Source organism: Protomyctophum bolini (genome assembly GCF_963924005.1).
Source record: "Protomyctophum bolini genome assembly, chromosome: 12".
In the NCBI taxonomy this organism is placed as follows: Eukaryota; Metazoa; Chordata; class Actinopteri; order Myctophiformes; family Myctophidae; genus Protomyctophum; species Protomyctophum bolini.
The window spans coordinates 25,343,538-25,356,224 of NC_137873.1; the positions used below are offsets into that span (position 1 = coordinate 25,343,538).

The window sequence follows — 12,687 nt, forward strand, 5'->3', positions numbered from 1 at the left end:
CAATAATAAATATACTCGCTTTGGTGCTATACTAAGGGAGGTACCGCCGTACTGGTATCCAAAAAGTGTCTTTAGATATGGACACCATGAAGCTGTAGCTGAAAGCATAATGTATAATGTTCATGTCTTAACTGTTGGCCTCCAAGAAAATTATGTTGCTTGGCAGGCAACAGAATCATGAGGAACAGTTTCTCTTGTGCGCCTACCCCACACACGACACACACACACACACACACACACACACACACACACACACACACACACACACGCACACACGGCTTTACTATGACATGTGAGCTAGTAAAAGGGGTGGGGAGAGAGAGAGAGAGAGAGAATCCCTCGAAGATAATTCTGCCTCCAACATAGCAACTGCTTGATGATTGGATGAGGGAGGACGAGTCCACGCCATCCTATTGGCTGGCCGGCTAGTGTGAAGAGAGTGGAGGCAGATGGAGACAGAGGGAAGGTGGGATGTGATTGGCTGCGTCAAAACTGAAAGCGAAAACCTCATTTTCCAAAGCCTGGGAGACATGGATGTGTGGTGGGAGACAGTTGATGGGGTATTTTAGGCGTGACTATAAAGGTAATTTATCCCTCACCGCCCCTAGCTCGTAGTTATTTGAATTGGAGAGACAGAATAACGGCAAGGAAATGTCTATGAATATAAATGAGTGACTTATTGTGTGTGTGTGTGTGTGTGTGTGTGTGTGTGTGTGTGTGTGTGGGGGGGGGGGGGGGGGGGGGGTGTGGGGCGTGCGTGCGTGCGTGCGTTGCAACTTTACTTGAGGGCACAGAGAGCTGTAGAACGGTTGCAGGTTCCTTCCAAGCTGAGATGGGTTTGAGCTAAAGAGCTTTTGGATTCAGCAAGATATGCAAGTGTGCCACAAATAGTGAAAATAGCTTGTATCATCAACATACATCTGCTATTTGTGGAAAAGAAAAAAGCACATTTTAATTACCGTACTTTAACACTCAATGCTCAGCAAGGGTTAAGGTGGTTTTAGTGTTAAAAGTGAATGAATTGCGGTGCAGGTCTAATGTGTGACCTTTCCAGACTGTTCTCTTCAGCCAATTGGGCTGTCTCCCTTTTGTTGACAGCCTCTCGTGCAAGAGTTTGGAGCATGAACATCCAAGAGCCCCCTCTCTCTCCTTTTTGTCTAGGCTACATGTTGGTCTCCGTCTCCATCCCCCATTATCTCACACACACACACACACACACACACACACAGCCTGAGGGTGACTCAGTGCCAGTACAGTCTGTCCTATCTCCAATACATCTGGTCCATCCAAGCATGCATGCATGATGCATGCTGTGGGCGGACACTCTCTGCTGACACAGTTTAGAGGGGTAATCCTGAGACTGTTCTGTAGAACATCCCTTTCCGCACTTCATTAATCCCTGCCCTAGCGCTGACCTTATGTGATGGTTGTGTTAAGACTAATTTATAACACACTTCTTTGTAAAGAATTACAGATTTTCAACAACAATTGTTACAGTGGTTCTCAAAGTGGGGTCCCGGGATTCCCAGGGGTTCTCGAGGGGGTCGAGGCCCCAGGGGGTCCCCAGCTAAATGATAGATTGGAACAAAAAGAACACTTACTGGTCCGTAACTCAGAGTGTACAAATGGAACCAAGACCCTTACAGGTCCATTTGGTTCCATTTGTACACTCTCACAGCCATGGTCTAATCTAATGCTAGCCTGGCCCAGGCTGTGTGATTTCTGGTCTAGAGGGGCAGGTGCTGGTCGAAAACAGGCGGTGGACCCTATAAAGGGCATTGTTTCACCGACCTGAGCGCCGCCCCTTCCTCCTCTCCAATCCCCGGTAGAAAACCGGTCAATTTTAGTTCCATTTGTACACTCTCATAGCCATGGTCTAATCTAATGCTAGCCTGGCCCAGGCTGTGTGATTTCTGGTCTAGAGGGGCAGGTGCTGGTTGAAAACAGGCGGTGGACCCAAGGGTATGCACAATTGCACATGCATAAAGTGATTGGAAAATCGAGTGGCAAAGTGAGTTTAACGTATCAGATTAGGATTTTTCTGTTTGGATGTGCTGTCAAGGCCAGAAAGTAGTGTTTTGTGGATCTTGGACTTCATGTGGCCAGCATAGATCATGTCAGTCATTTATTAGAAAAAGGTGTCACACTCTGGCTCCATATGAAAGTTATCGGCCTGCTGTTCATTCAACTGTGTAATTCTCTATGTCTATTAGAAATCTTGTATTCTTTTTCAACTTTATGTTATGTTATTTGACTATATCCCCGTTTTGGAACCTCACCCTTCACGATAGCTCCGAGTTGAGATCCCGCCTATATATTTTTAAGTATAAAATATCTGTGGCCTACTGGCAGTATGCAGAGGAAATCTGTCGCTGATCGGTCCAGTGGTTTGCGAGATTATCTCCAGACACAAAGACAGACAGACACACGTGCAGACCCTCAGCTAGACTCCTGCTGAGCCACATCGTAAAAACATAAAAGTTGTGTAACAATAGAACAGACCAATGTTTTTTGAATGACGTTAGTGGGCAAGAACCGAAGTAAATGTGAGCTGCTTGTTGCATGTTGTATATGGGATGGTTACATATTATTTTTGCATTATAGAATACAATAGAAACTTTTCATTATCGGACCAATGGTGTCAAACCAAGTTTGTGATGTTCTGTCCAGCTGTTATCCTTCTCAATTCCTTTCTCTGCCATCTGTCCACAGTATGAGTCTGGGAGCACTCACTCGGCTCATCTCATCGACAGGATTATCACCACCAACCCAAAGCTAAGCCCACTGGATGACAGCGGCCTCATCGCACACAATTTTAATATGGGTTAGTTATCTGGTAGTGATTAGTTCTCCAGCTTTGTCTAAAATTATCTGTGCACTCACGCATGATCAGTTGCCTCCCATTGTAATCAGTGTAATTATGTCTTGTCATCTACGGCTGGGCAATATGGAAAAGAATCACCAATATTTTGCACTAAATACTTAAATATTGATGTTGTGACAATGCTATTTTGAGTAGGGACTATTGGTCCTTACACAAATATTTTTAAAACAAAGATATTATGCCTAACCTAAGTAGGTAAGGCAAATAATAAAATGGCAGAGAAGTACAATTTACCGTCAACAGGACAACAAAAACAATACTTGTGCCATATTGTTACATCCAAAGATCACAGACAATGTCTAGTATCATATCACAATATCAATACATTGTCATCTAACTCTTAATTGGCTGAGAGTATAATGTGATAAGTGAATTTGTATACAATATACTGTATACAGTATATTGTTTTTATTCCCGTGCATTAATAAACTTGCATTTCAGTGCTCTGTAGCTAGAAATAATAATTCGGTCTAAATTAAATTGAGTTAACTTCTCGTGCTGCCCTCGACTAAAGGAATGCCTATTCAACTGTCGACCATTCAAACAATTAATCGAGGAGGGGGGGGACAGCCCACAAAATATTTTTTGTAAAACGTGTTGCACATAAGTAACGTACTCGGACAATGTTTTACACAAGCCAAAACTGGCTGTGCGCAATACATATACTATATATACTCTTATTAAAAAACAACAACCCGGAAACACATACTATTAAGTTGACAAAACCCTCATCAGTTTATTGTCTTTCGGCAAGAAAAGGTCAGAATCTCACATTGCTTAGCTTCACCCAAGGAGTTTCCTCAATCCTCTAGTGGAGTTTTTCATAAGAGAGGTTAAAACACCTTCCGTCAAACAACCACAAAAGCGAGTTTTACAGTTTCTCCATACAGAGTATCTATTGTCCTCAAACTTGAAGAATGTGCCAAGATCAACATGGATTCATTTCCTCTTAACCACCTAAACCCTATATACTTTGTTGTACGTCAAATAGTGAAAATAGCAGATCTACAAGCTCACAATGTGTCGATTTATGAGCTTGCAGATCTGCTATTTTTGCCGAATGTTCACCAATTATGATATGGCCAGAATAGGGACGCTAGGGTTCATGTGGTTAAGCTATGTAGGCTGCATGTCATGAAAAACATTCATAGCTCGAGCAATGCCACAGTTCAAGTAATGGAGGCAGGATACTCCCGGACCTCTGGCAGTTCACACAAACAGGAAGCCTCTTTCTTACTTTGCTGCACGATGGTGTCGATCGGCAAAAATAACTTGGTTGTCAAGCGATTCTTCGCTTGAAAATCTGTTATGTTCTACGGTTGCCACCGTCGAGCGACAAAGTATAAAATTAGGCTTAAGAGGTCACATCATACCGACGCCACCAAAGAGAGTGCATTTTTGTGGCGAATGTCAACCTCTCATAACAGCATCACCGTCAACCACCACCACCATCATCATAATCATCAAACGCTGCAACAAGAGAAATACTGTTGGATTGCACTTTCTTCAAGCTTTCATCTTCTGTGGCCTGTTTATAGAAAAAATATATATAGAATACAAAAAGCTTATACTTCTTTGAGTAACAGAATATACCATACAGTACAGTACTTCAGATTATGGTTTGATCAGCACATCAGCAGGTGTACACAAATTGCCCCTCTTCACCCAAACATAATTAACCACTTGAGCCCTATATGCTTCGTCATATGACGAATAACGCCAATAGCTGATTTACAAGCTCACAACGTTGTGAGCTTTGTAGATCGACCATTTTTGCTATTTAAAATTTAAATTTTCTTCTATAATGACATGCCCAAAATAGTGACGTCAGGATTAAAGTGGTTAAGGGTCGAAACAGGGATGTACTTTTGTTCACTAAAAAGTGCTTTGGTCAATGGGTATAATATTGAGTATGCTTTCACAATGGTATTCTACAGGATGTTAATGCTACATAATAATCCACTGTGTGTGACTGTGAAGAATGTGGCAATGTGGCCAAGCGCCACCACAGCCATACACGTGTTCACGTGTGGCCTTTTTGCCCCCAAAATGGTTTAGTCTGTCAAACCTGTATGACAGAATCATGTTCTTTACAGCACCATTTTATCTCATGAACACACAAATTCTTCAGCAACCCAATATATACATGACACATTCAAATTTCTCACAATCTAATATAATCTATCCAGGGCCAAGGACGGGGTGGGGTCATCTGCAACGATGTCAGCGATGTCAGTACTTTTGAGCCATCCAAATGTAAAAAGTGGAAGTCAAAAGAAAGCGTAGCACCCGACATGAGTCAGCATATTTTCATGTGTGTTTAGTTTTTAACATCCCCGTTGCGAAGACGTCCATTAAAACAAATGGTTTATGGAGTAAAAAATATCTCGTAAGAAGACCGTCTCATTGAATGGAGGGAAAAAAAGGAAAGAAATTCAAGCTGACATTCAAGTTCTGGTCCCTGCTTCAATCTTGTGAAATCACATTCACAAAACCCCGCTGGAATCACTCTAGTGCAAATTTCACACATTCCTCTCAGCCGACCGACAATGCCCCATCGATGCAGTAGCGCTCGTAGGATACAGTAAACATGTCCTTTTGTCTGTCCGTCTTGTCTTGACTACATTTCTGGAGCAGCTGGCGGGAGCCCCGCTGTGTGTTTTTGAGTCTGTAAGAGTTTGTGTTCCTCTGCACGCTGGTGCAAGGAGGTTGCCGGGACGCTGGCGTGTACTGGGTGCGACAGTCGTACGTCCAGGGCTTCGTTGTGTTGTGCTAGGGAGTTCAGCCGATAATGCAGGACGACGTCTTTCAGCGAGCAGTGAACGTCGTATGGCTCTGCGAAGCCATATCCATGTGGCGTGCTATAAATCATACAATGCTTCACTTCGTCCTTCACACTGAAAAGAAAAAACAAACTGTTAGTGTCAGCGTTTTTAACCACTTTAACCCATACGTATGAAGTTGTTGTGCGGAAAAAGCCAATCTACAAGCTCACAAAATGTCGCAAAGCCACAGGTTGTGAGCTTGTAAATTTGCAATTTGCCAATTGTTGCCTATAGTGACTGCCCAAAATAAGGACACCAGGTTGAAAGTGATTGATTGGCCTGAATAAGCAAACATGATTGCACTTCAGCATACAGTATGACTACAAAGAAGTTTCATTTTTGTATTTTATTTGGCATAAATTATTATTAACCCATTAAGACCCGAGGACGTTTCTCAAAACAGGTTTCTGAAAAACAATATGACCAGGCATGTAATTTAGCTGTCATTTTTCATTTAATCTCGACTTTAAGAAGGCCAGCTATGAAATGTCTATCAGCTCATTAATCAAATTAACACAATTTGTTAAACTCTACTACTCACACAACAGAGCAGGCGTAGCATCCCTGTTTGCTGCTCTCACGGATCAAGAAGGTTCCACAAGCTTTTCCCTGGAGCATCTCCTCTGCCTGTGTCCGGCTCAGTTCACCGACAAACCAGCTTGCCTCGTCGTGATGCGGCAGCTTCTCCTCATCTCCCTTCAGCACGTAGGTGCTGCAAAGACAACCAGGATATTCTTTTAAAAAAAAGCTTTTAAATGATTTCATATTCCATTTGCAATCACACACTTTGGTTGTGACTTCTACAGTAGATGGTATTAAGTGATGACTTACTCATCTAGACTGTCGTGTGGTATCCCCAACCAGTCATTTATGCGTTTCTGCCGTACGCCTTTGTGATTCAGCCAGCTGAAATCCAATAAAATTACAAAGGGAAAGGAAGAACATTGTAAGTTTTAAAGGAATATAACTCTAAACTCTTTTTATGAGCTTATAATATTATGAACAGATAATTACCACAAACACCAAGACAGGAAGTCTCGGATATTAAAATAAATTGTCTGTTTTAATGTAATTGCATTTGCGTCATTCGTGGGTGTATGTTTTTATGAGCCCCTTAACCTAAAATGATTTTCTATCAGACAATAAAACTTTTATTTTATTTTATCTTTGAATCTTCCTGAGCATTATCTTCCAATCCCACATCATATCCTGCTGGCAGGACTCACTTGAGATATTGGTCTCTGATGTTACGTAGCTCCATGAGGTCAGGACGCAGGCTGTTTATCTTCCTGTCCGTCTCTCTGTAGTCCTCTACCTGGGACCTCAGGTCCTCCTCCAGATGGACTTTACTGTCATAGATCTCCCCAAGACGACACTTCAGCTTCTCGTAGTTAATCAGGAAACTAAAGGAGGGGGTTAAAGAGCAGAGGTCACTATAGGGGTTAGGGTACGGGTTTAACTCTTGGCGACGTGGTAGAATTATGTCTAGCTGCACATGTCCCTCGATTGAACTACTTTTTAAAATGTGTCTACAATTAGATGGGGAAATTAACATGGAGCGTGACAGAAACAAGTACCTCTCGAGGTCCTTTTCTGCTCCCTCAGATTGATTGTTCCTCTCAAACTCCTCTCCGTAACGCTCCTGCTCACGACACTGCTCCTCAAAGATCATCATTGTCTCGTTGAATGCCTCGATTGCTGTTCTCTTCATCTGAATCTCCTGCGTCACAATGAATAACCATCAGAGATCTCCCCACTCTTCGCCTTGACAATTTTACGGGACATTCTCTTGACATGCTCTCATATATTTAATATAGATCTAATTAAACCGATTCCATGCTGTTACTATAGGCGGAATTGTGAGGCTATAGTGCCAGTGAAATGCGTGTCATAACATAAGCAAAGAATAAGAGCCCAACCGCCCAACCCGGAAGTGATAGCCCTCCATATCTGTAGTCTAGCCTCACTCTAGGCTGTGTACCAACGTGCGGACGATTAATTTCCTTAGCACGAGCTCGGATTAATGTTTTATAAGGCCCCAAACATGGTACTTCATCCCATTTTGAGCAGAAAAACCGCGCATGCATGTGTACCGCAAATTATCATGTAGGCTGTTTCTACAATGGGAGGCCTGTGGAGGCTAGCAACGGAAGCTAATGGAAGCGAAAAAAGGTACCAATAATATTTTTTAATCAAATCTCGTGTTTCTCGTGGATGGCCCAGATGGTAATAATAGCTTTCCTCAAGATATCTCGTGGATAGCTTGGATTGGATTAACATGCTAGGATTCGGCATCTCCAAAACAGAGCTAATGGAAGATTTTATTTTTGTTTACCTGTGAGGTCTTTGTGAAGGCTTCATAAAGACGGTCAAACTCCTTTGATTTATCTTGATACTGACAGTGGTACTCCTTCAGTTTACGCCCTGCGACATCGACACTGTCCTCCTTCACCAGTTCATCCTGACAAAAACAAAAACACCCCATTCAATCTTACCTATCGAAATTGTGATGTCCCTCTTTTTGCTTAAATTCATATTGATGTTATTTCTTTTGTTTGTTGCATGTTTATATTTACTAACCTGTCGGAAGCGTGAAACAGGGTGGGTGAGCATCAGGTCTAGTGTGGCGTTGTACTCCACCAAGGGATGATGCTGGTAGTGCCAGATGAGCTCCACCACAGAGCCAAACGTCAGGGGGTCGGAGAAGCCATACTTGTTCTCGCGGTGGTAAATCTTAATGAGCTTGTTGTGGCCATCTTTCCTGAGAAGGTGAAAAAACACAAGAGTTCATGCAACGACAAGCGAGATAGACACTTAACTACTTTCAACCTGATGTCCCTATTTTGGACATGTCATTATAGTATTAGAATCTAACATTATGCGTTAACACAAGAATAAGTATATATTAATTGGTCAATGGTTGAGCTGTGTGGTACCTAGAGAACCCGGTTCCATCTGCCTCTGTCAGGCTTACCGTAATGTCAGCGTGAAATCCCCTTGCGTCTTCGTGGAGGCGTCACGTACCAGGAATGAGCCATCAGGCGTGTCGCGGAGCTTCTCGTTGACTTCATCCCTTTAAAGGTAAAAATAACAAAAGGCTGTTACAAATCAAACACAGACCACTGGCGAGATAACCCGACGAAACAAAACAAAGGCAAACACTGAGTCAGCAGCGGCCGCCACTGTTTGTCGAGGAAGACTGGTGTGGTTAGATTCCTTACCTGGTTATATCTCCCCAGTACCACTCGGCGTCCTGCAGTGAATACACGGGTGGAGGAAGGCAGTTGTTGTTCATGTTGGAAGACACTGGCTTTGTTGACCGAGGAGGGAGAGCTGAGGTTTAGAGATAGGGAAAGCAGGAGAGGTGGAAGAGAGATAAGGAAAGAAAGGCAAAAGGATCATTATGGCCGTTTCTAAGAAAGAGGTCCACCCTTAACTGAAATATATTGATCTGCTTGAGATTGCTCAAGTGAAGTTCTGCAAACATGAGCCCTTGTGTGTGTGTGTGTGTGTGTGTGTGTGTGTGTGTGTGTGTGTGTGTGTGTGTGTGTGTGTGTGTGTGTGTGTGTGTGTGTGTGTGTGTGTGTGTGTGTGTGTGTGTTATTCCATCCCTTTGCTTTCTCAGGAGCCCATGTGCATACACACACACACCCCTTGCTTGATGAGGCTTGTCACAATCTCCTGACAAGCCCGGGCATGTCTCCAACTGATGTCACTGACCAAATCATTATCAAGATCATGCATGTATGTACTGTATCAGTCAAGTGCAGCTAGCTGTGACAGTAGGCCATATACACTATTGCATATGAATTAGCTAGTTGATTCGGTGGCAAACATGCAAGAGTTACTTAGTCTATTTCAATATATAAATGTCACATTATAAATCCCTCTAAGCTTTTGAAAAACACATTTAGACCCCTCATTTAAAATATATATATCCTCATAACTCAACTCACAATTCCAAAATCCTCAGTTTTTCGATTAACCTTTAAAACACAACTAAAAGTGCTGACTCCAAGTAAAACAAAAAGTGCTGACTCCAAAAGACGTAGCCTAGCCCTAGAATATGCTTCAACCACTAAGCAAACCACTTCTAGCCGGCAAGCGACACCGTCGTACCACCACAGAGTATCAGTATTATAATGTAGGCTTATATGCTCCCATCGTATGACTGTGTCACACGCCGGAAAAAAATATCTGATCTACAAACTATATTGTTATGTGTACGTGACACCGTCGTACGAGGAAGCATAATAAAGCGGGATGAATCGGGCTTTGGCGTTTTCCAAAAATGAAAGGGGCCAAACCGCATCAAGGAGGTGAGAGGGCCGATATATTTCACTGCAGGACAAAAGTGCCTTTCATGGGGCCGTTAGCAGAACACAGGAGCAGCCTCAGAGAGGAGAAAATGTGGGTTTCTCCGTCCGTCCGCTCTTTCCTTTTTTCTGACCTTAAAATAAACAAAAGGCAGGTGCAACGGCACCGTGGAAGCGCATAAAACGAAAGCCAGCGGACTACTAAACTCAGCAAAAAAATTCCATCTGCACACCTATCCTTCCTGAGTGCTGCCCAAAGAAAACCACACCGGGGGCCAAAACCCACATGCACATGAAAGCTGCTCGCACCTGGACACAGAAAAGAGCCATAATACTGCTGGCTGGGTCGGGATCACAACTTTTTTCTAGGATCAATCATACAGTACAGTAGGCCCACAGTAGGCCTAGTCCACTTTTACTGTGGGTGCTTTGAAGAACATACAGCAGGCCATATGGCCAATAGCTATAGGTCCTGGACTGGTGGTTTGATTGAAATATTTATTAACAGATTACAGTAGGCTACCTACATTTCCAGCACAACTCAATACAAAACTGTTAACTGTGGACCACACCATAAAGCATTATACACTTGTTTACAATAGGGTCCACCATGTTCAATTCATCATAAATGGTATATGGCGAAATCGGACAATTAGGCTATCCAATATATTGGACATTACAATACCAGTCCAAGACCCACTATCCAAGTGCTGAATGAAGATGTTATAATATCCAATGCATTGACTGTTATGAAACATGCATGACATTTGTGAAGAGGAATCGTGAAGGGACATTACTATCTCAAATGCATGCACTGTGCTAGTTGTGAAGAGATTTAGGCTACGGTGAAAATGGTCAAGACACATTAACGTCATATATTTATAATAAAAATGCATGTCAGCCTACATTGTTGCATGAAAATGGTGAAGAAAGAGGAATGCCTCGTAAATACATGTTGGTATAGCTATATTATAATGGGCCTGTTAATACGTTGTATGAAAATGGCGAAGTTGTCGATGTCAACTGCACATAAATGTGATAAAATATCAGATTTAAGTCATGAGACACAGGGCTGTCTGGTCCAGTTTTGCCTGTAGCCTACTTTCAAAGCAAATGAGCCACGGTCGGGTCGGCTGCAGGCAAGCGGAGAACAAAGCAGTCGTTTCATTGCGGCATCGTATTAATGCAACTCCCCAACACTAATTAACAACCGTCTACGCAAAAGAGCAGCGTTATTTCGAATACTAGCTCGAAGTCATGATGTTAGACTCGATTGTTTTGTAAGAAAGAAAAGATGCACTGTCTGTTGTTTCCCATAAGTTTCACACACAGTCACAGATATGATGACGGCACAAAGAAACAGCGCAAAGCTTCGAATCGAATCGTGTGGTTTAGTCCGATCGTACAAGAGTGTCGCTCGTCCAGGGGAGAAAAAAAGAGAGGAAAAAGAACAGATCTACAAGCTAACAACGCGTCGCGATGAGACGCGTTGTTAGTTTGCAGATCTGTTCTTTTTTTCGGCGAGCGACACCGCCGTACGACTGGAGTATAAATTCGGCTCTCAAGACCACTGCGCCTTCCTTCGTCCTGAAGGGTATTACGTAATCGGCAAGTGAATTGCGCTATGCATGCCTGGGCAATGCAATGCCACCACCGGCAAAAGACCCAGGCTGTTATAACCCCGTTATACACACACCTGTGCAACATTATGGCACGTGTCAACCACATTACATTAAATGTGATCATGCAAAAATAAGAAAAATAAATGTTTGAAAGCAAAAACAACAACACACATTTAGTTATTTTGTCTTGTTGCACGGTGCACACACAGCTCACCAGACAATGGCTGCAGACTCTGACTATAGTCCTACCTGGGGCTGCTTGATCCATTTCGACGTAGGAGAATAAAACTTCGGGAGGATTAAACATTCCGTTATAAAAAATAAAGAACTAAACAAGATAATATTCCCAAGATTCGTTGTCCTCCAGCGTTTCGACGCAGAGCCGTCGTTCTTTTGCACACAAAAAAGGAGAAAAAAAGAATAGACGTATTTTAATACGATCGGAGACGCCACGTACTGTGGGCTATACGCCAGTAGTACAACAATAGACTTTGATGACAAGAAAAACGCATTGATTTGGCTTTGAGAAAACGTCCCAAACTCCAAGCGTGTGCTCTCAACATAACTTGGGGCTAAATTGTTCTAAGTGGAAAAGATTGTCATTCCGTTCCTTGCCGTCCCGTGCCGTGCCGTGCCGTGTCAGACTGTGCACGGCCCGTGCGACGAAGCTCTACTTCACTTCATCTAGGAAGTGCACACAGACTTTAAAGGGCTGTCCGATCTGGGGCAGATCCAACCTACCGTCAGACACGGGGCTTTTCCCCTTGAGATATGCATATAGGAGTCAGGATGCGGTTAAACATTTAAATGACAAAATGCTACGTCACATTTATGTAATAACTGTAGTGTACAACACGGTCGTATGGTATACATTTTCATTTAACAGATACTTACTTAGAGCATTAGTTACTTTAGTAGTCCCCCCCCCCCCCTAAAATGTGATGGTACAGTCCAGGTCGTTTCATTCAGTTCTCTCCTCAAGCTTCACACTGCACTGTAACTGCTGAGCAACTATTGTATGAATGGAAATACTCAAGCCA

At 42.9% G+C, this 12,687-nt stretch overlaps 1 protein-coding gene across 1 annotated transcript; it reads right to left on the reverse strand.

Annotated features, from left to right (window-relative positions):
- Positions 1–3,590: 3,590 nt before the first annotated feature.
- LOC308325033 (phosphatidylinositol 3-kinase regulatory subunit gamma-like) lies at positions 3,591–12,310 on the reverse strand. Its single transcript, XM_080777411.1, has 10 exons — positions 11,897–12,310; positions 8,931–9,042; positions 8,684–8,782; positions 8,290–8,470; positions 8,045–8,170; positions 7,287–7,429; positions 6,936–7,112; positions 6,541–6,615; positions 6,251–6,421; positions 3,591–5,781 (listed from the first exon to the last, which is right to left on the reverse strand). Exons 1-10 carry the CDS (start codon positions 11,952–11,954, stop codon positions 5,505–5,507), a joined length of 1,419 nt encoding a protein of 472 aa, XP_080633537.1. The 5' UTR covers positions 11,955–12,310; the 3' UTR covers positions 3,591–5,504.
- Positions 12,311–12,687: the final 377 nt, after the last annotated feature.